This window comes from Rana temporaria, chromosome 4, assembly GCF_905171775.1.
Source record: "Rana temporaria chromosome 4, aRanTem1.1, whole genome shotgun sequence".
NCBI lineage: Eukaryota > Metazoa > Chordata > Amphibia > Anura > Ranidae > Rana > Rana temporaria.
In genome coordinates this window covers 343,831,849-343,858,741 of record NC_053492.1, presented here as the reverse complement: position 1 = coordinate 343,858,741, position 26,893 = coordinate 343,831,849, and the positions used below count along the sequence as shown (strand labels likewise).

Below are 26,893 nucleotides of genomic sequence, written 5' to 3'. Positions count from 1 at the left end.
AGCTTCTTTTTTGGCAGACACATACACTCTTACTGTGACCAAACTGTTTTTGATTGATTAGTCTATATTACATTGCTCAATGTTCTTTTTGGACAGGAAAAAGGTATTTTTTTTCTATACACATTTTTTATTCAGGTTGCATTGGTACAATCACTTTCTGATTGTAGATGCATGCACTTTCAATCCAACTGTTGTGAGAGTTTTCTGAGCACCCTGCGATGAACCTTTTGTGGTTATTTGGATGACTTTTAGCATCAGTAAGCTTTTAGGTTGAATTCTGGTTGTGGCTGAAAAAAGCATTTTTAAATGGAATCTGGACCTACATATTGTATAAACCATACACAGTTTGAACCCCTTATACCTAGAGTTTAATTTTATTTTCCTTGCATGTGATTGGGTATTCTTTGAAAAATGAAACTTCACCATATTTGCTAAGCTCTGGGGCTAATTCCCTTTCACAGTGACTATCCTATTTGCCATTAATAAATCAACCACTAAATGAGTGAGAGTCTCACATAAACCCAAATAAAAAAATAGTATAAACACTGAAGCAGGGTTCGACAAAATCCATGCGCCAGGTCGCATTTGCGACTATAATTAGCGATTTGGTGCCTGGGGAAGGAATCCTAGGCCTGCTGAAGGCCGCAAAGCCAAGGCAACAATTACTGGGTGGCGCAGCACCACGCGATCGCGCGGCTGGGGAGGTGGGGGCGCACAGAGACATAGGATACCCCATCCTTTGTCTCTGTGGGCCGCCGCGTGATCGCGTCAGGCCGCGCCAGCCGGTAATTGAGGCTGAGGCCTTCTGCGGGTCTATGATTCCTTCTGTGATCTGGAGCCATCTTGTGGTGGCCGTTGGCATGACAAGACAACCAGCAATGCTAATGGATCTTCCCCTGTGTTTTCACTGCCATCTCCTTCCCTTTAATTAGAACCCCCAAACATTATATATATTTTTATTCTAACACCCTAGAGAATAAAATGACGGTCGTTGCAATACTTTCTGTCACACCGTATTTATGCAGTGGTCTTACAAGCACACTTTTTTGGTAAAAAAATACACTTTTTTAATTTAAAAATAAGACAACAGTAAAGTTAGCCCAATTTTTTTATATTGTGAAAAATAATGTTACTCCCGAGTAAATTTATACCCAACATGTCACGCTTCAAAATTGCATCCGCTCGTGGAATGGCGACAAATTTTTACCCTTTAAAATCTCCATAGGCGACGTTTAAAAAATTCTACAGGTTGTATGTTTTGAGTTAGAGGGCTAGAATTATTTCTCTTGCTCTACCAATCGCGGTGATATTTCACATGTGTGGTTTTAACACCGCTTTCATATGCGGGCGCTACTCGCATATGCCTTCACTTCTGCGTGCGAGCTCGGCGGGACGGGGTGCATTTCTGCCTTCTTTTTTAGCTGGCTCCTAGATTCCAAGCAAATTTGTCAAACCCTGCACTGAGGTAACACTGTGCCTGAACCTACCTTAAAGGCTAAATTCACCTTTAGATATGTGTTAGACCCGTATTTCAAGTGTTTGTTAACCCCCCCAAAAAAATGATCCTGTTCCCTTAAAGCATGTTATACAGCGCAGCGCTTATGCTGTGTCATTTGGCCCCCTGTAATACCTTTCTGATCCTTCCTGGCTATGCCCTTCCCCTTTACTTTGACCACAATATATCAGGGCTGCTGAGCCCTGACACCGTGATCAGCGTGCATGCCTCTGTCAGCGACAGCCCTGCTTTCTGTGTCCTGTGTCCTCTGCTCCCACCCTCTCCCCGCTTCCCTCTCTGTCAGCGCCGCTCCCTCTGCTCCAGGGCGGGGACTCCGGTGATACTCAGAGCTGCTCGGATGCACTTGGAAACACTCCATTCCGAGTCCATCCTAACAGTTTCCAAGTGTTTATAAGTGTCTCCAGTGCCTTCCCCACCTCTGGCCACATGCGATACTGCATACAATAGAAGTCCGCGTGGAACGAATTATGTGAGTTTTCCATTGACCTCTATGGGGAAACTCGCTTTGATATACAAGTGCTACAAGCATTCTTCTGTAATGAATTATGCTCGTAATCCAATGTACCACTGTACTGTATTTTGTGGTACACATTGGTTAGGCACTGAAATCATGTATTGTGGGCTCACAGGATTAGTATTTTAGAGTAGTATGTGAATTACTCTAAGACCCCTTTCACACTGGAGCGCTTTTCAGGCATTTTAGCGCTTATAATATCGCATGGAAATCGCCTCTCATGCCTCCCCAGTGTGAAAGCCTGAGTGCACTTGCAGGACGGGAAAAAAGTCCTGCAAGCAGCATCTTTGGAGCGGTGCGGGAGCGATGTTTACACCACTCCTAAACCAACCCTGCTATTGAAATCAGTAGGCAGTGCTGCCAAAGCACCTGCAAATCGCTTTTAACCCTTTCCTCTGAAACTAGCGACACTTTTGCTCTAACACACACACAAACCCACGCCCCCCGTCCCAGTGTGAAAATAGCGTTAATGCAAGTCAAAAATAAAATGCCAGTTAAAATGCAAAGAAAATAAAAAAATCGGTCCAATATGTTAAAATAGAAATGATACGGGAGCCTCGCTGTCCCGGGTCTCTCTCTTCTCATTGGCTGAGACCCATCAGCTGGAGCCATTGGCTATCACTACTATCAATCAAAGCCAGTGAGCCAATGAGGAGGGAGCGAGGCCAAGCTCCTGCTTGCTTTTGGGGGCATGGTCAAGTGGAAGGAGCCAGCAGCGCCATCAGGGGACCCGAAAGGAGGGGACTAGGGGTGCTCTGTGCAAAACTATTGCAGGATAGAGTAAAAAGGCTATATCACTTTATTCAATTAAAAACATATTACATTTACAATTAGACCCTTTCCACGGGTGGGCTCCGTTGGAGTCTGCCTGCTCAGCGGGGAATCTGTCCAGTGGTCCACATTGAGCAGGCGTATGGCTGGTCCTTGTCCACTCCACTTTTGCAGAGTAGACCCAACCCGCTCTCCTCTATGGGTCGATCAGATGTAAATGGTCCATTTACAACCTGACTGCCATCCGATCTGATCCACTAGACCAGTGGTTCTCAACCCTACTAGTGCCGTGACCCCTTGATAAAATTTCCCAAGTTGTGGGGACCCCTAACAGTAAAATTATTTGCGTGGCAAGACAAGCAATTTGCGCCCCTAACCCACAGACATTTAGCACTCCCTTCCACTCGTACAGTGTTAAAACCACTTGTGGTACATTTTAGGATGAACCACTCTTTCTTTCTCTTTGTTCTCCTTTCTTTCCCTTTTATCTCTCTCTCCCCTAATTTCTTGTCCCCCCCCCCCCACCCTCCTCTCTAGCCATCTTTCTTGTTGTTTCTCTCATTCTTTCTCTCCCATTATCTTGGTTCCTCCCCTCTTTTTCTCTCCCTTCCATATATTCTCTATTTTTATTCCTTCTCTTACTCCTTGGTGGGGGGGTGGGATGAGTGGCAATGCTGGGGCGAGTCCTGAACAGCCAACTTAGATGCTCTTGATCAAGGTCACCTGAGAACTGTAGTAGGGACGTCTAATGGCAACTATAATCACAGGTAGTGTTACTCACTGTGTCTCCGGCTTCACTGTGTCTCTGACTTTGTGGTGTCAACCTATGCCGCAATCAGAAGATAGGGTCTCCTCCAGTCCCTCCTACTTCACATTCCTCATCAGTCAGCTGACCTCTAGTCTCTGCCCCCCACCCATGTTGTGAACAGAATGGGCGGCTGCGAAGAGGCTGAGTGGGCGGCCGCGGGCTCCAGGAACATCCCGGCTGGGCAGCCGCAAAAGGCTGGGAGAGTGGTGCGGGCTTCAGGAACAGCCCAGGATTCAGTGACCCCTGAAAAATCATCATTCGACCCCCGAGGGGGTCCCGACCCCCAGGTTGAGAACCACTGCACTAGACGAATGGAGAACGGATCCCCATCTGCCTATTTTTAGCGGATGGGACCAGATCAGATGTTGGGGGGTGTAAACGGACACGTGTCTATTTACACCCGCTGCTCCATAGAGGAGACTCTAAAGGGTTTGATCAGGTTCGGCTGAAAAAATGACAGGTGGACCTGATTGTTCCACTAATGGGAAAGGGGCCTTAAGCTGCTCTTAGCCAATGTGCACCAATGTCAACTATCATAAGCACATCATCAGTTGGAGCTGTGAATGAACGGTGGAAAGTCCTGGTTTTGGTTGGGTGCAGACCCACTCAATGTATCATACAATAGACACTCTTTAAGCAGCATGTTTCGCCGCCTTTAGTCCTTTAGGCAGAGCTTCACATCATAGCGCTGGTTTTTGTTGGTTGCTAGCAGACTCTGATGTGTCAGTGGTCGGTTCTAAAACACACTGCATTGAGCGGTGCTTCTTTTCTCCCTGCTTGTCAGAAATATAAAAAAATTGGAGGTAATTTTATCTGCTAACAAGTGCCCAACATCTTTCTATTGGATGGGACTTTAAAGGCACAGATTGTGAAACAGTAATTACATTTTTTTAACAGTATCAAAGGTAATTTTACACACACACAAAAAAATTATAAAAACAATTGAGGTACTGAACCAGCACATAAATATAAGAAACATCAGATCATGTATAAATAATAAAACATAATCAATGTTAACAAATGGTACTGATCACATTCACAATTCCTACGTGTTTGAGTGACTTTTATTCCTTCAGGGATAATCCGATATGCAATTCAGTAAAGCTTATGGTATGCCCACATAGCAATGATTGGTAGCCAGGAGACATACACAAAGATGAACAGAAGTTAACCAGAGGGTCATTGGTAAGTGAACCCGGAAGAAAAAAGCAACTGAAGAAAGTCTGATCAGTATGGGTTGGGTGTAAAACCATAAACATGCATACTGGGACCCGGTGGCGTCCCTCGAAATTGCTGTAATTTTGCACTCTATTTTTAGTGAGAAAGGGTTGTATGGTTGCCCTGAAAGGGTTACAGTTCAATGAATCCACCCTTCTTTCCCTACGATATATCTGGGGAGCTTTGTAGACCTTTCAATTCCCAATATAGTTGCCATGGTGTATATGAGGCTATTACAAACAGAGCCACAGAGAGATCCTGGCACTGCAAAACAGCAGGTAGATGACCAACTCTATATGTTGGTTACCAATACAGTATCTTCAATAAGGAATTGCTTGTCAGAAATAGCCATCAGTTACTGATGGGGGAGGTGTGACAAAAAGGGAACACCCTCAAAACGTATTGCTGCCCTCTTCCTTGATGCAAGGCTCTGCTTGGAGGACTAACGGTGGAGGAACCCACTCAGAGAGTGTCCATTGCATGATACATTGAGTGGCTTTGCTTCAAACTGACCCCCAGGACTTTCCACTGCTATCATTCACAGCTCCAACTGATGCTGTGCTTAGAATAGTCCACATCAGTCCATGTTGGTTAAAGGTGTAGGGTGGATTGATGTCCAGTGATTGACAGAACAAACAGGTGATCAAGTTGTCTGCAGTAATCTGTAGAAATCGCAATAACATCAGATATAAGGTAAGTATAAATACGCTTACCGGATGAGTTGGACTCTATATATCGGCCTAAACTTTTTTTTTTTATTAGGATATTTACTATAGCAAAAAGTAAAAATATTGTTTTGTTTTTTTCAAACCTATTACTCATCTTTTGTTTACAGCGCAGGAAAATAAGAGCCACAGAGATGATCAAATACCACCAAAAGAAATCTCTATTTGTGGGGGGGGGGGGAAGACAACATAAAAATCAGTGTTGCATGACTACGCAATTGTCATTCAAAATGTGACAGCGCTGAAAATTAAAAATTGGCCTAAGCAGGAAGGGGGTGAAAATGCCCTGTATTTGAAGTGGTTAAGGTCTGGAGACTGGCTAGGCCACTCCATGACCTTAATGTGATTCTTATTGAGCCACTCCTTTGTCTCCTTAGAAGTACGTATTGGGTCATTGTCATGCTGGAATACCCATCCACGACCCATCTTCAGTGTTCTGGCTAAGAGAAGAAGGTTCTTAACCAAGATATTACAATACATGGCCCAGTCCATTGGCCCATCAACTCGGCAAAGTTGGCATATACCTTTAGCAGAGGGACCACCCCAAAGCATAATGTGTCCACTTTCATGCTTGACTGTAGAGATGGTGTGCTTGGGGTCATAGTCAGCATTTTTCTTACTTCAAACACAGCGAGTTAAATTCAATTTTGGTCTCATCTGACCACAGTACTTTCACCTAATTGTTTTCTGAATCATTTAGATGTTCATTGGCAAACTTTAGACGGGTCTGAACATATGCCTTCTTGAGGAGGGGGAATTTTGTGAGCGCTGCAGGCTTTCAATCCATGGTGGTGTATTTTGTTACTGTTGGTTTGTTTGGTGAGTGTGGTCCTAACTGCCTTGAGATCATTCACAAGCTTCTCCCATGTAGTTATGGCCTGATTCCTCACTTTTCTCATCATCCTTACCCCATGAAGTAGAATCTTGCATGGAGCTCCAGACCGAGGGCGATTGATGGTTATTTTGTATTTCTTCCACTTGCGAATAATCGCTCCAACAGTTGTCTCCTTCCCACCAAGCTTCTTACTGATGGTTTATGGCAGGGGTTGACACATTTGCTTGGAATCTAGGAGCCAGCTAAAAAAGTTAGGAGCCAGAAAACGTGCCCCGTCCCGACGAGCTTGCACTCAGAAGCGAACACATACGTTAGCAGCGCCCGCATATGTAAACGGTGTTCAAACCACACATGTGAGGTATCGCCGCGATTGGTAGAGCGAGAGCAATAATTCTAGCCCTAGACCTCCTCTGTAACTCAAAACATGCAACCTGTAGAATTTTTTAAACAACGCCTAATTGTTGAATTGACGTAATTTTGAAGCGTGACATGTTGGGTATCAATTTACTCGGCGTAACATTATCTTTCATAATATTAAAAAAAATGGGGATAACTTTACTGTTGTCTTATTTTTTAATTAAAAAAAGTGTAATTTTTTCCCAAAAAAGTGCGCTGCAAGACCGCTGCGCAAATACGGCGTGACAAAGTATTGCAACGATCACCATTTTATTCTCTAGGGTGTTGGGATAAAAAATATATATAATGTTTGGGGGTTCTAATTAGAGGGAAGAAGATGGCAGTGAAAATAGTGAAAAATTACATTAGAATTGCTGTTTAAGTTGTAATGCTTAACTTGTAATACCAACGGCCACCACCAGATGGCGCCAGCTTACACATCTGGTGGTAATAACTTGTAATACCAACGGCTCACCACCAGATGACGCCAGCTCACATAAAAAAAAACATTTTTTTTTTCTTTTTGCCCCCCCTTCCAAGCCAAGTCGCCAGGACCCTATTTCATGGCGACCTGGCGCCCGGGATTTGTCGAGCCCTGGTTTATGGTCTTGTAGCCTATTGCAGCCTTGTATAGGTCTTCAATCTTGTCCCTGACAGCCTTTGATAGCTCTGTTGTCTTGCCCATGATGGTAAGGTTTGAATGGAAGAAAGATTCTGTGGACAGGTGTCTTTTATACACATAATGAGTTGTCATTGGAAGCACCTTCTTAAATTGAAAGGACTAATCTGTGTACCACATAAGCACATACTGTAGCCAGTCTTTTGGAGCCAGAATTATTGTTGGTTGGTAGGGGATCAAATACTTATCACTGACACTTGCGCGCCAGGTGATTACGGACACTTGCGCACTTTGTGATTACGGACTCTTGCGCGCCAGGTGATTACGGACACTTGATCTTGGACAGATGTGGCAGATGTTTATTGGGACAGATGTTTAGTGGGACAGTAGTGTGACAGGTGTTGGTGTTTTTTCACTGTGTTGGGGACACTAGCTGGGTGATCACTACATGACGGCTGTGATTGGACACAGCCCTCGTGATCAGGAGGGCCAATCGCAGAGCCCCCCTACTGATTGATGTTGCCCTGTTTTTGGGGGACACAGGCACATTGCGCAATCCGCTTCCTGTGACGTCCCCCCCCAAGGCTGTTTTACATCACATGATGGCTGTAATTGGACACAGCCATCATGTGATCAGAAGGGCAAATCGCAGAACCCTTCTGCCAATCCAAGATGCGGCTTGTCCGGGGGACATCGGCATCGGGATTGCACAGTTGTGTGATACCTCTCCTTCTGAAGGATGTTCAGGAACGTCCACTCAGGAGGAAGCGCCCATCCGGCTGTTTATGTGCAGTGGCTGGGTGGGAAGTGGTTAACATTTATTTTAATTTTTTTAAAGGCAAACATTACCTTGTGTTGCAAAAATTGCTGGCACATAGGGGACACTAGATTGTTTTAGCGTGTGACTATTGTGAACGTGAGTGGCAGTGTGCTGTCCTGGTCTCCCAGTTGTGCTCCTGCATTGTGATATTTACTTCAAATGTAAACTACAAATGTCTGTTTAAAAAACATTATACAGGCATAATCAACTGCTGTCAACGTTAACATATGGAAGTAAAACCCTTTTTTTTTCTAACTCATTCTACGTACGGAATGTGCTTTTTGATGTAATATAGTACAAGCGTGTTGCCTGTTACTCTACACACCACAGTTCTTGTTCTAGGCCTGAATTGTTCTTGTTCTGGGTACAGTGTTGCATAACGGCGTAATTGTCAATTAAAATTATCACAGCATTGAATTTGAAAAATGGCCTGGGGTATTAGAGTCTGGTACTCAAGTGGTTAAATACTGCTTCATCTTCTGCTCCCTCTGTGCCGGCAAGATAAGGTCCGCAACCTTACTCTTGTAACGTTGATCAAGGAGGGTTGCCAGCCAGTAATGATCCCTCTCCTTGATAGCACGAATACGAGGATCCTTCCGCAGGCTTTGCAGGATCAGGGAGGCCATACAACGTAGGTTTGATGAGGCATTCGGTGCAGAGTCCTCTGGGTCACTAAGGACATGATCCGCAGCCACCTCGTCCCAGCCATGTACAAGTCCATGGGTTCCTTGGGACTGTAATTCATCCCTTGAAGACTGCTGCTGATGCTGAGTGCTTGGCACAATCCTCCTCATCCTCTTCCTGTGTGATAGGCGGGCAAGCAGGAACACTGTCTGGATAAAGGGGGCCTTGAGAGGTAAGGAAGTCCTCCTCTTCCTCCCTCTGTTCTGCCTCAAGGGCCCTGTCCATCATTCCATGCAGCGTGTGCTCCAACAGGTAAATAAGAGGGCCAGTTTTACCGATGCATGCACTGTCACTGCTCACCATCCTCTTGGCCTCCTCAAATGGTGACAGGACAGTGCATGCATCCCTGATCATGGCCCACTGGCGTGGGGGGAAAAAACCAAGCTCCCCTGACCCAGTTCTGCTGCCATATTGGCACAGATACTCATTGATGGCCCTCTGCTGTGTGTGCAGCCGCTGCAGCATGGCCAACGTAGAGTTCCACCTAGTGGGCATGTCACAGATTAGGCGGTTCTTGGGCAGGTTGTATTCCTTTTGGAGATCTGCCAGCCAAGCACTGGCATTATATGACCGTCGGAAATGCACACAGACTTTCCTGGCCTGCTTCAGGACATCCTGTTAGCCTGGGTACCTGCCCAAGAACCGTTGCACCACCAAGTTAAGGACATGAGCAAAACAGGGCAGGTGGGTCAGTTGTCCATGTCGAGAGGAGGTTGGTGCCATTGTCGGAAACCACCATTCCTGGCTTAAGCTGGCGTGGCGTCAACCACCTCTGAGCCTGCCCCTGCAGAGCTGACAGAACCTCTGGCCCAGTGTGGCTCCTGTCCCCCAAGCACACCAGCTCAAGCACCGCATGACATCTTTGCCTGCATTCCTGCGTAGCCCCTTGAACGCCTATGGATCACCGCTGGTTCCGAGGACACATCAGCACAGGAAGAGGCCACAGAGGAAGAAGAAAAGGAGGGGGTGGAGGAGAGAGGTGTGTAACAACCAGTAGTAGCATTTTGGAGGCGTGGTGGCGGAACAACATCCAACACTACTGTACCTTGTCCTGCGTCCTTCCCAGCTGCCAGCAGAGTCACCCAATGTGCCGAGAAAGATAGGTAATGTCCTTGTCCATGCCTGCTGGACCATGAGTCAGCGGTAATATGCACCTTACCACTGACCGCCCTGTCCAGCGAGGCATGGACATTGCCTTCCGCATGCCGATAGAGAGCCATAATCGTGAGAAAAAGTGGCGTTTGGGAACTTGCCACTGAGGTACCGCACATTCCACAAACTCACGGAAGGGGGCAGAATCTACCAACTGAAAAGGCAGCAGTTGAAGTGCTAGCAATTAAGCTAAGCTAGCATTCAACCGCTGGGCATGTGGATGGCTGGGAGAGAACTTCTTTTGGCGCTGCAGCAGCTGGGGCAGGGAAATTTGCCTGGTACAATCTGCCATCGGTGTACCGATAGTAGATTGCCCGCAAGTACTTGGCTGTGACACACCTAATTCTACACCTTCAGTCCTATCAGTGCAGGCTTCAGAGAGGACTGAGGGTATAGTGGGGTTGGAGATCCCAGCTGATGAGGAGCAAAGGGAGGTCCGCTTTGTTCTTTGGTGTGGGTCTTTGAGGTACGCTTGCCAACGAACTGCATGGCAGGTCGACAGATGTCTGGTCAAGCATGTGGTGCCCAAGCGGGTGATGTTTTGGCCACGCGAGATACGCTTGAGACATATGTTGCAAATAGCAGCGGTGCGATCTGATGCACTCGTCTCAAAAAAGGCCCACACCAAAGAACTTTTGGAATAACGCTAAGAGACAGCAGCGCCCTGAAAATACGTTGCTCTGTGTAGTGATGCAGTCGGTGTGCTGCCATTAAGCTGGCCCCTGGAGGGCATCCTGCCTCGTTGATGTGCCTCCTCCTCCTCCTCTATCCTATCAGGCACCCATGTAGAGTCAGTGACCTCATCATGAACTCCCTCCTCATCACTGTAGAAAACCTGGCAGTATGCTGCAGCTGGGGGAACATGACTGCCAGATTGCTGTCCTTCTTGGGCACCCCCTCTCTCTGGGCTCACGTTACTGCCTTCCTCTAGCTGTGTACCATCATCAGAGCCTTCAAAACGCTGTGCATCCTCATGCAGCATGTACCCAACACTGTGGTCAAACAGTTTGGGGGACTCCTCAGGAGGACATGGGGCTAGGGAAGGAGTGACTGATGCCATTGAGCAGAGGGAAGAGGCCGCCTTGGCAGCTGCTTTGCCAAAGTACCCTGAGCCTGGGTGAGAGAGGATGAGGAGGATGAGGACGGCTTGGTCATCCACTCTACCAAGTCTTCGGCATGTTGCGGCTCAACACGGCCAACTGCCGAAAAAAAGGACGAGTGTGTCCCACGGCCACGTGCTGATGAGGATGCACCGTGTCCACGACCAGCACTGTTGCCTCTAGGCCCAGAGCCTGCTTCCCCCTTTTTTATCGGCTTGTGACTCTCTGCCTCTCCTTGTCCTTCCAGACATACTAATGGCCTGCACACTGCAGAGGACCACATAGCTTTATGTGCACACTGCAGAGGACACAGGCAGTACACACACCACATAGCTTTAGGTGCAAACTGCAGAGGACACGGGCAGTACACACTACGTAGCTTTAGGTGCAAACTGCAGAGGACACGGGCAGTACACACCTCGTAGCTTTAGGTGCAAACTGCAGAGGACACAGGCAGTACACACTACGTAGCTTTAGGTGCAAACTGCAGAGGACACGGGTAGTACACACCACGTAGCTTTAGGTGCAAACTGCAGAGGACACGGGCAGTACACACTACGTAGCTTTAGGTGCAAACTGCAGAGGACACGGGCAGTACACACTACGTAGCTTTAGGTGCAAACTGCAGAGGACACGGGTAGTACACACCACGTAGCTTTAGGTGCAAACTGCAGAGGACACGGGCAGTACACACTACGTAGCTTTAGGTGCAAACTGCAGAGGACACGGGCAGTACACACTACGTAGCTTTAGGTGCAAACTGCAGAGGACACGGGTAGTACACACCACGTAGCTTTAGGTGCAAACTGCAGAGGACACGGGCAGTGCACACTACGTAGCTTTAGGTGCAAACTGCAGAAGACACGGGTAGTACACACCACGTAGCTTTAGGTGCAAACTGCAGAGGACACAGGCAGTACACCACGTGAGAATACTGCAGCTAGCACAATCACCTGCCTGCCAGTAAATTAGGAAGAGCGGATGTAGTTATACTATACAGTGTATAAATATATATACAACACCTGGGATGCATATATATATCCTCTACCCACTGTAACTTTAACTGACTAGCCTGCCTGCTCTATCTACCTACCTAGAAAAATTACACTCTCTCTCTCTCTCTCTCTATCTTCTCTCTCTTAACCTCCGCAACACACTACACAAGGCCGACCTGCAGGCGTCCTTTTATAGTGTGGGGCATGTACTAAACCCCCTGAGCCATAATTGGCCAAAGCCACCCTGGCTCTCCGTTTTTTGCAAGCTTTGATTGGCCAAGCATGCGGGTCATAGTGCATGCTTGGCCAATCATCAGCCAGCAATGCACTGTGATGTCGCATTGAATTATGGGCTGTGACACGCCACTTGAATTTGGCGAGAACGGCCGTAACGTTTGTATTTCGACGAACGTGAGTTCGACTTGAACACGAAGCTCATCCCTACTCCCCAGCCGTAGGTCCCCCAGACAACAAACTTTGCACATTTGTAGAGGAGGATAACGATAATTATAATCAAATATAAATCTCCATTTGATTTGTATCTGTTTTCAAACTGAAAATATTGAGTATTTTATTACTACCATAAACCTTTGCTTTTCAAAGATTGGTAAATAGACCAAATGCTTTCCAGCAGTTAAAATATTTAAGTATAACTAAAGGCAAAACCTTTTTTTTTGTAGTTTTTGATAGAGTGGAGAGGGATTAGAACCCCTGTCCATTTTTTTTTCTTGCTGTCTGTCCTTCGTTAAGAATATTCACCCTCTCTTTATGTCATGTTTATCATTTAAAATTTTGGGTTGTACCCAGAAATATAATAGAGGGCAAACCTTCCAATGGGGACACTAGTTCTGGTGACCTGTGGTCCCCAAGAGATTCCCTTAATTTGCAGGGATTTGCCCTCACTTCCTCTCTGGTTATGGGACAGGTTGTGAAAGGCAATCTCCAATATGGGATACAGATTGCAAAATATATATATTTTTTTTTTACATGGGTTATAACCCTCCCTAACCCTCCTTTGCTCTATCCAAAAAAAAGGTTTGCCAATAGTTTAATTTTAGGATAGAACTACTGTTGTGGTTTGCAGCTCTGTGTAGCAATCCAAAAATACTTGTGAAGTGCTTCTTTACATAACAAGCAGCAAACTTCCTGACCAGAGCACTTTCTACAATTTGACACGACGTTGCTTCAACTGACAATTGCACGGTCATGCAATGCTGTACCCAAACAAAATTTGCGTCCTTTTTTTCATACAAATAGAACTTTCTTTTGGTGGTATTTGATCACCTCTGGGGTTTTTATTTGTTGCGCTATAAACAAAAAAAGAGAGACAATTTTGAAAAAAATATGTATTTTTTACTTTTTGTTATAAATGGCCACAAAAATGTTTTTAAGAAAACAAATTTCTTCATCAGTTTAGGCCACTATATATTCTTCTACATATTTTTGGTTAAAAAAAATCAGAATAGGAGTATATTGATTGGTTTGTGCAAAAGTCAAAGCATCTGCAAACTATATGTAAAATGGATGGCATTTTTATTTTTACTAGTAATGGCGGTGATTTTTTGTACTGCAACATTGCGGTGGACAGATTGGACATATTTGACACATTTTTGGGACCATTGACATCGGTGCGATCAGTGCTATAAAAAAACACTGATTACTGTTTAAATGTCACTGGTAGGGAAGAGGTTAACACTAGCGGCGATCAACGTGTTAAATGTGTGTTCCCTCAGTTTGTTCTAACTGTATAGGGATAAGAATGGATAGGGGAGGAGACCTATCTTTGTACCTACTTAGTAGGAACAAATGATAGGTATTCTCTCACCTGTCAGAATAGGGATTTGTGCGTTTACTAAGGTTGTCCCGATACCACTTTTTTCAAGTACTCGCCGATACCGATTACCGATACTTTTATTTAATCTCATGTGACAGTGGCAGTAGTTTTTTTTTTTTTTTTTTTTTATTGAATTCTTTTTACAGTTTATTATTAGTTGTTTACAATTTATTTTTTACAGTGATTTCTTTTTTTTATTAGGGGGGTGGTGGGAATGTGAGGACAGTGTCAGTGTGTGTGTGTGTGTGTGTGTGTGTGTGTGTTTTTTTTTTATATATATATATATATATATATATATATATATATATATTTTGCAATTTATTATTTTTTTCAGGCCTGTTGGGGGGCTTTGGTGAGATATCAGGGGTCTTAACAGACCTCTGACATCTCCCCTTTGAGACAGGGAAAGGGACTATGGACACAGATTCCCCAGTCCCTTTCTCAGCAGCCTGCACTGAAAATGACTGGAGAGAAGACAACGGCTTCTCTTCATTCATTAACTAAAACATCGTAATCACAGGAGGTTACAATGTTTCAGTTATGTAATTGGACAGAGTCAGTGATTACTGACTCTGTCCATTCAGAAAACTAAGGAGCCAAGTTTACCGGCTCCTACCCCCGCTCTCCATCCTGAGATATCGAGGGGGCGGCAGCATGGAGGGGGAGAAGAGAGGGGGACAGATGCACGGAGGAGAAGAGAGGGAGACAGATGCACGGAGGAGAAGAGAGGGGGACAGATGCACGGAGGGGGACACGGAGGAGAGAGGGGGACAAATGCACGGAGGGGGACACAGAGATGAGAGGGAGGGACAGATGTAGAGAGGGACACAGAGAAGCACGGAGGGGGACACAGAGAAGCACGGAGGGGGACACAGAGAAGCACGGAGGGGGACACAGAGAAGCACGGAGGGGGACACAGAGAAGCACGGAGGGGGACACAGAGAAGCACGGAGGGGGACACAGAGAAGCACGGAGGGGGACACACAGAGAAGCACGGAGGGGGACACACAGAGAAGCACGGAGGGGGACACAGAGAAGCACGGAGGGGGACACAGAGAAGCACGGAGGGGGACACAGAGAAGCACGGAGGGGGACACAGAGAAGCACGGAGGGGGACACAGAGAAGCACGGAGGGGGACACAGAGAAGCACGGAGGGGGACACAGAGAAGCACGGAGGGGGACACAGAGAAGCACGGAGGGGGACACAGAGAAGCACGGAGGGGGACACAGAGAAGCACGGAGGGGGACACAGAGAAGCACGGAGGGGGACACAGAGAAGCACGGAGGGGGACACAGAGAAGCACGGAGGGGGACACAGAGAAGCACGGAGGGGGACACAGAGAAGCACGGAGGGGGACACAGAGAAGCACGGAGGGGGACACAGAGAAGCACGGAGGGGGACACGGATGGGTACTGGAGAAGGATAGGGGACAGTCAGCGGTGATCGTGTGTGGGAGAGAAGCACCGATCACCGCTGAATGCCACGGTGGGGGGGGTTGAGAGAGAGGATCGACTGTCACTTTTAAATCTATAGAGGGTGATCAGTGCTTGTAAACCCCCCTCACCGCACTGATCACCCTGACCGCCCAGGTATCGAGTGAACCATCGGAGCATTTGCCCGAGTACAAGTATAGGACAACCCTAGTGTTTACACACACAAATCCCCATGCTCTCGCTCGCCGGTCACGCGCATCGGGTCCCCCGCTCTTAAAGGTGACGACGTACCCTATGGGGTTTTGCGCAGCCGTGTCATTCTGCCGCAGTATATCTGCGTGAGGTGGCCGCCAAGTGGTTAAAATGAAGCCCTTTAATAAGGATAATATGAAGGCTACCATTACTGAGCTCCCTTTCTGAAAATATTAGTTGCCTGGCTGTCATGCAGACCTTCTTGAATTAATATTTTGACTCGCCGACTTCAAAAAAGTTGGCCTTCAAGTTTAAGACTGTAAATGGACACATACATAATTTTCCTGAGCTACTAGTAACATTATTTAGCAGTCTAATTGTGTGTGCATTTGTATGTAATGTACAACGAGGCAATTGCAACAGAAATATTGACTGCATATGATTAAGATAATACCTTGCCATTAGGCCTGCCTTTCAAAAATGCAATTTTGTTTCTACGTTGTCTAATTAGATCAAAAACATTTTTTGGTATGTTGCTCTTGTAAGGCTGTTTGTTGTCTACCTTTCAATATAAGAAAGTTCAAATCTTCCAACAATGGGTCCGTTAAAAACTGTAGTGTTTTGCAGAGCGATATTTGATTGATTGATTGATCGATTGATTTGTTTTTGCAGAAGCAGCTTCAGTGCCACCAGTCTTAATAGGCACCTGTCTATCAATGGATGGTAGACGACATGAAAATGAAGAGAGCTGGCACGATGGATGCCGTGAGTGCTACTGTCACAATGGACGGGAGATGTGTGCATTAATAACCTGCCCTGTTCCCAACTGTGTCAACCCTACTTTACTTCCTGGGCAATGCTGTCCATCTTGTTCAGGTAAATATACACAGACATGGAGTAATTTGTTGGCACTTATTATTGACCCTTACATCTCATTGAAACACAATTTTTTTCTCCTGAAAAGTGATGACATTTTAAAGCATTTGCCTCATGTATACTTACATGCCTTTGTTATGGCATAAAGTAAAGCAAACAAAATGCGAAAAGATAAATTATTGCTTGTTGTAAAAAGAAGTTTTAAAATGGCCTGGACAGATTTGTTGGTACCCCAATAAAAGATTATTAATAATTGGATCATAGTGATATTTCAAACTGTTTTCTGTAATTGGTTTCACACATGTTCAGTCTAGTAATCATTAAGTCAGCCTATTTAATGGGAGAAAATTAGTCAATCTGCTGCTTTGCATCACCATGTGCACCACACTGTACAAGGACTAGGAAAAGCAAACTGGAGAGTTGGACGAGAAAATGAGAAGGAACATTATAAACCAGCATGTCAAATGTAAAAGTAACAAGACCATCTCTAAGCAGCTTAACCACTTCCAGACCCGCTCATGTACATATACATCGGCATTTTAAAGATGGATATCTCGGTAACGGCAGCAGCTGCTGCCACAACCGAGGTATCCATCTTTAGTGCTAAGGGTCCTGTACACGATAAAGGCGGTCTTCGTGGCGGATTTGCCGCGAGATCGCCGTTATCGGTGGCGGGAGAGGGCCCGCCGCTCTCCCGCACCCTCCGCCGCTTACCGTTGCCGTCGGTAGCGGCGGAGGCAATCGGGACTGTTCGGCAAGTGACTGGGGAAAAATGTCCTTCACTCGTCCCCATAGCTCTGCTTGGCAGAAGTGACGTCAAAACGTCAGTCCCGCCCAGCGTCTTAAAGAAACATTTTTTTTTTGTCATTTGAAAAAATGACAGTTTCAATTTTTTTTTCTTGCATTTTAGTCTAAATATGAGATCTGAGGTCTTTTTGACCCCAGATCTCATATTTAAGAGGACCTGTCATGCTTTTTTCTATTACAAGGGATGTTTACATTCCCTGTAATAGGAATAAAAGTGATCACATTTTTTTTTTCAGTGTAAAAAGTAATAAAATAAATAAGAAAACAAAAACATTTTTTTTTAAAGCGCCCCGTCCCGACGAGCTCGCGCGCAGAAGCGAACGCATACACGAGTAGCGCCTGCATATGAAAACGAGGTATCGCCGCGATCGTTGGAGCGAGAGCAATAATTCTAGCCCTAGGCCATGAGCGGACGCAATTTTTAAGCGTGACATGTTGGGTATCATTTTACTCGGCGTAACATTATCTTTCACAATATATAAAAAAATTGGGCCAAATTTATTGTTGTCTTATTTTTTAATTAAAAAAAGTGCGCTTGTAAGACCGCTGCGCAAATACGGTGTGACAAAAAGTATTGCAATGACCACTATTTTATTCTCTAGGGTGTTAGAAAAAAATATATATGTTTGGGGGTTTTAAGTAATTTTCTAGCAGAAAAAACTGTTTGTCTTGCAAACACCAAATCTGAAAAACACCTAAGGTCCTTAAGTGGTTAAGGTTCCAGTGACTACAGTTTCAAACTATTTTAGAATGTTTAAGGACTATGAGATTGTAGTCAGCTGCCTTGTTTGTGTCCGCAAGAGGAATAGACTGCAGATTAAACGGAAGGATAAAGAATGGTAGACGGAGGCAAGGAAAACTTCCAAACCGATACAACTTGACCTCCTTGACCAAAGGTACATTGGGGTCTGATTGCACCATCTGTCAGCTTTTTAGCAACAGTGGGCTCAATGGAAAGGAAACCATGAAGACTGTGGAAAATAATATCTAATTGTAGAGTGAAATTTGCTAAAATTAATATTGACAAACCGGAAACCGCCATGCTTCTGGGAGAAATCTCTTTGGACAGATAATACACAACTGGAGCTTTTTTTGCAGGTCACGTGTTAACAGACACAAATACGATTTAAAAGAAAACAACATCTCTACTCTAAAATAAGGAGGCAGCTCAGTTATGTTTTGGAGCTGCTTTGCTGCATTTGGATTGGGGTGCCTTGATTCTGTGCAGGTCAAAATTGAATATCAAGACTGCTAAGGAATTCTTAAGCAGAACCTGTGAAGGTGATGGGAGTGTCTGCGCTGTGGAAACCTGAAATGGGAAAGGGAAGGGAGGGGAAGGTGGACAAAAGAATGTGGACCAGTGTGGTAGTGGGGTGTGCTTGACAGAATGGAAGTGACCTACAGTTGGAAATAAAATGGGTGTGATCTGACCCAGACTGTGTAGAAGAGAAAACACACATAGAGGTCTACAAATATAAATAATAGATATATTTTATAGATATGAGTTGACAGAACTTGAAAAAAATGTGATATAAAATCTTGTGGACAAAATTAGAATGCAATCCAACAACCGGGCAAATTAAAAGTGACAAAGTGGGTGAGACGGTGTTGCAAGTGTAGGAGATAGCAAGCTTAAGTGAATAGAAGTGTGTGATCAAATAAAGTCCACACACCGTGCACCCTTCACCAATGGTGAATCAAGCAGCTTACCTCCCTGTTCTTATACAGACCCAGGTGTATCACTCTGCCAGCTAGCCGTTAGACGGATATCTGCTTGTCTGATCTCAATCGCGGTACATACATAAAAGAACAATGGTGTAGATGTTGTAGCAGAATCTTCTTATAGGCAAATAGGAGACAAAACACTCAAAATAGGAGGTGGTTGGCTGTCCACTTACACAACTTACAAGAGTGTGTAGGGAGCGTGTGCCTATCTCCACGAGCACCGCGCTCGTATCCTTATCCACTTCCAGCTGTCAGTTTCTCCACTTGGTATCACTCGAGCCGTACGCTCGTAATGGATTATGAAAGGCAGAAGTGGAAGAAGAGAGGGGGGCACATTGCGTGGAGCATACAGCAAGGTAAAATTTATTAAAACAAAAAAGATTGGTAAAACACTCACATGGGGCAGTCTAAAGGCGGTCACGTAGCTACGAACACCGCGCTCGTCCACCGTCCGTCAGGTGCTGCTCCTGGTGTGTACTCTAAGTTCCCGACGCGTGTTCGTCACATCACGTGACTTCATCAGGGGATAATTAACTAGAGTACTAAGTCTTCTTTAAATAGCGTCTCAGCATTAGGACATAGCGGTGGCCATCTTGTTGTAGTCTATGCCGTATACTAAAGTCAGCGCCGGCGCCATTTTCCCTGAGTCCCCTCCCACCTTTCAGTCCCCGCTAGATGGAACAAAGCAGTGTGGGGAAAAGGATGGTCAGGGGAGCTGGGCCGGAGCGGGCAGCGGCTGGCCTGTGCTGTGAGCAAAAAAATCCACAGGGGAGAATTAAAAAACCTTACGGTTTGTGTACAGTAAAATAAGGAAAATTAAAATTAAAAATAATAATTACTAGGAGAGCAATCAATATATATGCATGGTCCAGACCCATGGAAGTCCAACAATGCGATCTAAACATATGGAAGTCCTATAGAGCACCCATATGGGTGGTCCAGATTGGGACACACATAGAGATGAGCAGTACGCTGACATGCAGTACACAACACAGCTCCTGTCATGTCACAGGGCCAGGGGGCCTCACATTGACTAGCAATGCGATAGCAGGAGACTGGGCAGAGAATATAAAGAAAAAAACGTGGGAGCAGATGTTATTTAGAAAATGTATATATTAAATAATACATAGAAAAAATATGGATATATATATACAAGGATGGGCAATATGAACCAGATGTAGGAGTACTAGGTGGTAGAAAAAATCCAGGTGACAGGGCCCTGAATATTTAACGCCCGGTGGGAAAGGGGCTGAGTACTAAAGTGACAGAGTAGAGCAGCATCTGACGCACAGCAGGCGGGAAGCGATAGTAAAGTCCAAAAAAGGTCTTGCACATAATACATGGCATATCTAAGATAGTGTAGGGATGTGACTTTGTGTTCAAAAATCACTAAGGAAGCAGTTCAAGTCGAACTCTATATTAAGACCTCTAGGTGTGAAAGTGTCCATGTTGAAAATGTATTTCGATTCTAGTTGGCTGAGGGCCCTAACTTTATGCCCCCCCCGCCATGGTCTAGAGTATGGAGCTATCCCCCAGAATTTAAGGTGATAGCTCCATACTCTAGACCATGGCGGGGGGGGCATAAAGTTAGGGCCCTCAGCCAACTAGAATCGAAATACATTTTCAACATGGACACTTTCACACCTAGAGGTCTTAATATAGAGTTCGACTTGAACTGCTTCCTTAGTGATTTTTGAACACAAAGTCACATCCCTACACTATCTTAGATATGCCATGTATTATGTGCAAGACCTTTTTTGGACTTTACTATCGCTTCCCGCCTGCTGTGCGTCAGATGCTGCTCTACTCTGTCACTTTAGTACTCAGCCCCTTTCCCACCGGGCGTTAAATATTCAGGGCCCTGTCACCTGGATTTTTTCTACCACCTAGTACTCCTACATCTGGTTCATATTGCCCATCCTTGTATATATATATCCATATTTTTTCTATGTATTATTTAATATATACATTTTCTAAATAACATCTGCTCCCATGTTTTTTTCTTTATATTCTCTGCCCAGTCTCCTGCTATCGCATTGCTAGTCAATGTGAGGCCCCCTGGCCCTGTGACATGACAGGAGCTGTGTTGTGTACTGCATGTCAGCGTACTGCTCATCTCTATGTGTGTCCCAATCTGGACCACCCATATGGGTGCTCTATAGGACTTCCATATGTTTAGATCGCATTGTTGGACTTCCATGGGTCTGGACCATGCATATATATTGATTGCTCTCCTAGTAATTATTATTTTTAATTTTAATTTTCCTTATTTTACTGTACACAAACCGTAAGGTTTTTTAATTCTCCCCTGTGGATTTTTTTGCTCACAGCACAGGCCAGCCGCTGCCCGCTCCGGCCCAGCTCCCCTGACCATCCTTTTCCCCACACTGCTTTGTTCCATCTAGCGGGGACTGATAGGTGGGAGGGGACTCAGGGAAAATGGCGCCGGCGCTGACTTTAGTATACGGCATAGACTACAACAAGATGGCCACCGCTATGTCCTAATGCTGAGACGCTATTTAAAGAAGACTTAGTACTCTAGTTAATTATCCCCTGATGAAGTCACGTGATGTGACGAACACGCGTCGGGAACTTAGAGTACACACCAGGAGCAGCACCTGACGGACGGTGGACGAGCGCGGTGTTCGTAGCTACGTGACCGCCTTTAGACTGCCCCATGTGAGTGTTTTACCAATCTTTTTTGTTTTAATAAATTTTACCTTGCTGTATGCTCCACGCAATGTGCCCCCCTCTCTTCTTCCACTTCTGCCTTTCATAATCCATTACGAGCGTACGGCTCGAGTGATACCAAGTGGAGAAACTGACAGCTGGAAGTGGATAAGGATACGAGCGCGGTGCTCGTGGAGATAGGCACACGCTCCCTACACACTCTTGTAAGTTGTGTAAGTGGACAGCCAACCACCTCCTATTTTGAGTGTTTTGTCTCCTATTTGCCTATAAGAAGATTCTGCTACAACATCTACACCATTGTTCTTTTATGTATGTACCGCGATTGAGATCAGACAAGCAGATATCCGTCTAACGGCTAGCTGGCAGAGTGATACACCTGGGTCTGTATAAGAACAGGGAGGTAAGCTGCTTGATTCACCATTGGTGAAGGGTGCACGGTGTGTGGACTTTATTTGATCACACACTTCTATTCACTTAAGCTTGCTATCTCCTACACTTGCAACACCGTCTCACCCACTTTGTCACTTTTAATTTGCCCGGTTGTTGGATTGCATTCTAATTTTGTCCACAAGATTTTATATCACATTTTTTTCAAGTTCTGTCAACTCATATCTATAAAATATATCTATTATTTATATTTGTAGACCTCTATGTGTGTTTTCTCTTCTACACAGTCTGGGTCAGATCACACCCATTTTATTTCCAACTGTAGGTCACTTCCATTCTGTCAAGCACACCCCACTACCACACTGGTCCACATTCTTTTGTCCACCTTCCCCTCCCTTCCCTTTCCCATTTCAGGTTTCCACAGCGCAGACACTCCCATCACCTTCACAGTATCATTTTTTGTCTTGAGAGGACATTCCTTTTGTTTGCTGCAGTATTTCACGTTCACTCACCCCATTACTCCCTTTCCGGCCTAATCCCCCTTACTTACATCCTATACAGCGCAGGAGTTTCACCCAGCATACTTAAGCAGAACCTACTGTCCAGTGTCAGAAAGCTCTGTTTTACTTGCAAGTAAGGGGTCCCCCAATGAAACACACAAATAAAATGACCCAAAAGAACAACACTGAACTATTCTTAAAAGGAATTTTTGTGTGTCCTGATAAAAATCCTATCAAGTGTCTATAGAAGAAGCTGAACCATGCTGTCTGAGAAGGCACCAATCAAACCTGACAACTGGAGCAGTTTGATTGGGGGGGGGGGGGGGCAACGTACCTGTTGGCAATGTAGAAGTCTCATTGAGAGCTACACAAAATCATTTATTGGCAGTGTTTTCCCCTAATGGTTGTGCAACAAAATATTGGGTTAACGGACCCATTATTTTTGTCCATATTATTTTCATGTGTTTTTTTATTTTAAATATTCTCCTTCAAAAGCAAAGTCTGATATGGAATAAGGAATGATGGATGCCAATTACCTTGCTCAGTTTTAAGCATTTTTAGAGAAATTGTGGGTTCTTTTTTGTTGGAAGGGTACAAATAGGCCAGTTTACTGTCCTTCAAACTTTAGAGGGGCTGGATTGTGTCCAGTAAGAGTGGAAAATGTCCCAGGTGCAGCTTCAGTGAGATTAAACATTGCCTCAGGGTTGGTAGCCAGCAGGGGGGGAGAAATGGTGCCCCATTATTGGCATCAGTGGAAGGAATAGTGTCCCACAGTTGGTGTCAGAGGGAGGAATAGTGTCCCACAGTTGGTGTCAGTGGGAGGAATAGTGGCCCATTGTTGGTATCTGTGGGAGAAATAGTACTCCCACAATGATGAGTGAATAGACACCCAACATGTTCAAGTTATGTCCATCAGTGAAGCTACAAAAAAAATGTCAATACCCTATATTTTGCATAAGTGGCGTTTTAAAAGCCTCTGCAGGAGCTCTGGGGCTAAAATGATTGATATCACTCTGGCAGGCATGGCAATATGTAACGTGTGGGGGCAATCTCCATCTTCATATGCGTTTTTGTATGTTGGGGGAGGACGGCTCTAAAATATTTTGTTTCTTAACGTGCTTCTTTAAATGTTTACAACTTTTTTTTTTTTTACATACATTTTAATGCTATCACACATGGAAGCAATAGCCCCTTATGTACAAGTATATAGGTGACAGGTTCTTCTTATGAGACATCTGGGGTATGTTAGACCCTGCATGTCTCCTCTGTACTCCACTGCAGCTTATGAAGCACAGACCAGGTTCCATCATACACATCACCAGAAAGTGACATCATACACATCACTTTCTGGTCCATTCACTAGGGGGATGGGTCTACAAATCAGTGTTTTTAAAGCTGCTGCCGCTGCCCTTCCTAGCGATACCCACCATGACCGCACCAGGTTTGCAGATGGAACAGCAAGGACTGGTAAACAAGGTGGGCCCACTGTGGAAGTGATCGGTGGCTCCAGAGTCGCTTGTATCACTTCCACATGAAAGTCGACAGTCAATTTTACAAATGTAAACACACTCCCGGACAGTATACCAGCCAGAAATGTGTGTTTAAAGGCACCTGTTTCCATTTTAAAATGGCGTTGGGACTAAAGTGGTTAAATATCACCAAACAAAAGCTCCATCAACCTCAAAAAAATTGAAAAAATGTATTTGTGTATAGTGTTGCCTGAGTAGTTGTCTTTCAAAGCATCACAGCGCTGAAAAATAGCCTGGACAGGAAGGGGGAGAAACAGTCTGGTCTTGAGGTGGCTAATGAGACTTACATGCTAGCCATGGTAAAAAGTTTTGAAAATGACAAATATGAGTTTTCACAAAGTCTGCTGCTTTCGTGTTTTTAGATCTTTTTGTCTGATGTTACTATGGTATAATTACAAGAATTTCATAAGTGTCAAAGAATTTTATTGACAATTACATTAAGTTTATGCAAAGAGTCAATATTTCCAGTGATGAACCTTCTTTTTCAAGACCTGTGCAATTCACCTTGGCATGCTGTCAATCAAATTCTGGGCCACATCCTGACTGATGGCAGCCCATTATTGCATAATCAATAGTTAAAGTTTGTCTGAATTTGTGGGAGGGGGTTTTGTTTACAAGTTCTCAATGGGATTAGGGTCTGGGGATTTTCCTGACCATGGACCCAAAAGTTTGATTTTTTATTCCCCAAGTCACTTAGTTATCGCTTTTGCCTTATGACAAGGTGTTCCATCATGCCGAAAAAGACATTGTTCATCACCAAACTGTTCTTGGATGGTTGGGAGAAGTTGCTGTTGGAGGATGTTTTTATACCATTTTTTATTCATGGTTATGTTTTTAGACAAAATTCGTGAGTGAGCCCACACCCTTTTGGCTGGCAAGTAACCCCACATATGAATAGTCTCAGGATGCTTTACTGTTGGCATGACACAGGACTAATGGTAATGCTCACCTTTTCTTCTCCTGACAAGATTTTTCCGGATGCCCCAAACAATCGGAAAGGGGCTTCATTAGAGAAAATTACTTTACCCCACTCCTCAGCAGTCCAATCCCTGTACCTTTCGCAGAATATCAGTCTGTCCCTGATGTTTTTCCTTTAGAGAAGTTGCTTCTTTGCTGCCCTTCTTCACACCAGGCCATCCTCCGAAAGTCTTTGCCACACTTTGCGTGCAGATGCACTCACTCACACCTTACTGCTGCCATTCCTGAGCAAGCTCTGCACTGGTGGTGCCCTGATCCCTCAGCCAAATCAAATGTAGGGGACAGTCCTGGTGTTTACTGGACTTTCTTGGGCACCCTGAAGCTGCCTTCGCAAATGCAGTGGAAATATTTTTTATGGGAATAAGTTGATTTTCATGGCAAAAAGGGATTTTGTAATTAATTGCAATTAATCTGATCACTCTTCATAACATTCTGGAGTATATGCAAATTGCCATCATAAAAACTGAGGCAACAGACTTTGTGAAAATGGATGTTTGTGTCATTCACAAAACTTTTGGCCACGGCTGTACATGAATAGTTTTTTGTTATTGTGTGTGTTTAGATCATGTTTAAAGTAATCTAATACCACTGGACCTGGTTATTGTTTTTTTGTTTTTTTTCTAATGTAATTCATGTTGGAGGCAATATATCTTCCTTGGCTAATAAAGTATATCTGATAATACATTATTAATGAAAAACATCTAATACTTTGAAGCTGAACATGAAGGAAACAGTTGACATTGTGAAAGCTTTGAATAGCAGTGCTTGGTTTTGACCTCCAATGCACTATATTTCTGAACACAGCAATATAGCTACAGTATCCACTTCCTTACTAGGCACTTTTACCCCCTTCTTGCCCCTGTCGTACTTTGAATGACAATTGCACAGTCATGCAACACTGTACCCAAATAAAATGTATATATTTTTTTGAATACTCTACTACTTTGCAAAAGTGTTATTTATGCTTTGTCATGATTACTCAGCTTCATGACAATCTGGAAGAATGGTCAAACATTCCCATAGACACACTCCTAAACCGTGTGGACAGCCTTCCCAGAAGAGTTGAAGCTGTTATAGCTGCAAAGGGTGGGCCAACTCAATATTGAACTCTACAGACTAAGACTAGGGTACCATTCAATTTCATGTGTGTATGTATGTATGTATGTGTGTGTATATATATATATATATATATATATATATATATATATATAATCGGTTACTGCAAGATGGAATTAAGACAACATTAACAGCCATAGACTAGCTAGTTCTCTTCTAATGCCCCAGTCCCAGACTCTTCAGCTCTCTTCCTTTATAGGCAGGAAGTGATGTGTCTTCCTGGACAGAGCCAGTACCACCATTAACCACTTGCCGACCATGCTATAGTCGAATGATGGCTATAGCGTGAACGGCCAGTTCTGGGAGGTGTCATAAGACGTCCATTTGTGATCCCCTTCTACCATGGCAGGCTCTGTGATCACTGTGTCCTTCAGACGCAGCTGATCACATATCGGGGTACAGAGCCAATCAGCGGCTCTTTACCACGTGATCAGCTGTGCCCAATTACAGCTGATTGCGATGTAAACACGAGCCAGTTATCAGTATTTCCTTTCCTCATGCTGACAGTGTGAGGAGAGCTGATAACTGTCTTGTGAGAAGTGAACATCTACACTCAACATCAGGGCACTGATTATCAGTGTCCCGATTATCAGTGCAGTCCCAACTGTGCCCATCAGTGTCACCTATGAGTGCTTATCTGTGCAGCCTATCAGTGCCCGTCAGCGCAGCC

At 44.7% G+C, this 26,893-nt stretch overlaps 1 protein-coding gene across 2 annotated transcripts in view; it reads left to right on the top strand.

Moving 5' to 3' along the window:
- CRIM1 (cysteine rich transmembrane BMP regulator 1) overlaps positions 1-26,893 on the top strand; it is a 945,688-nt gene that overhangs the window by 805,824 nt on the left and 112,971 nt on the right. For both annotated transcript variants that reach the window (XM_040350800.1, XM_040350799.1), the window contains one exon: positions 16,287-16,490. In XM_040350800.1, the coding sequence (XP_040206734.1) occupies positions 16,287-16,490 (204 nt within the window). The remainder of the gene's footprint in view (positions 1-16,286; positions 16,491-26,893) is intronic.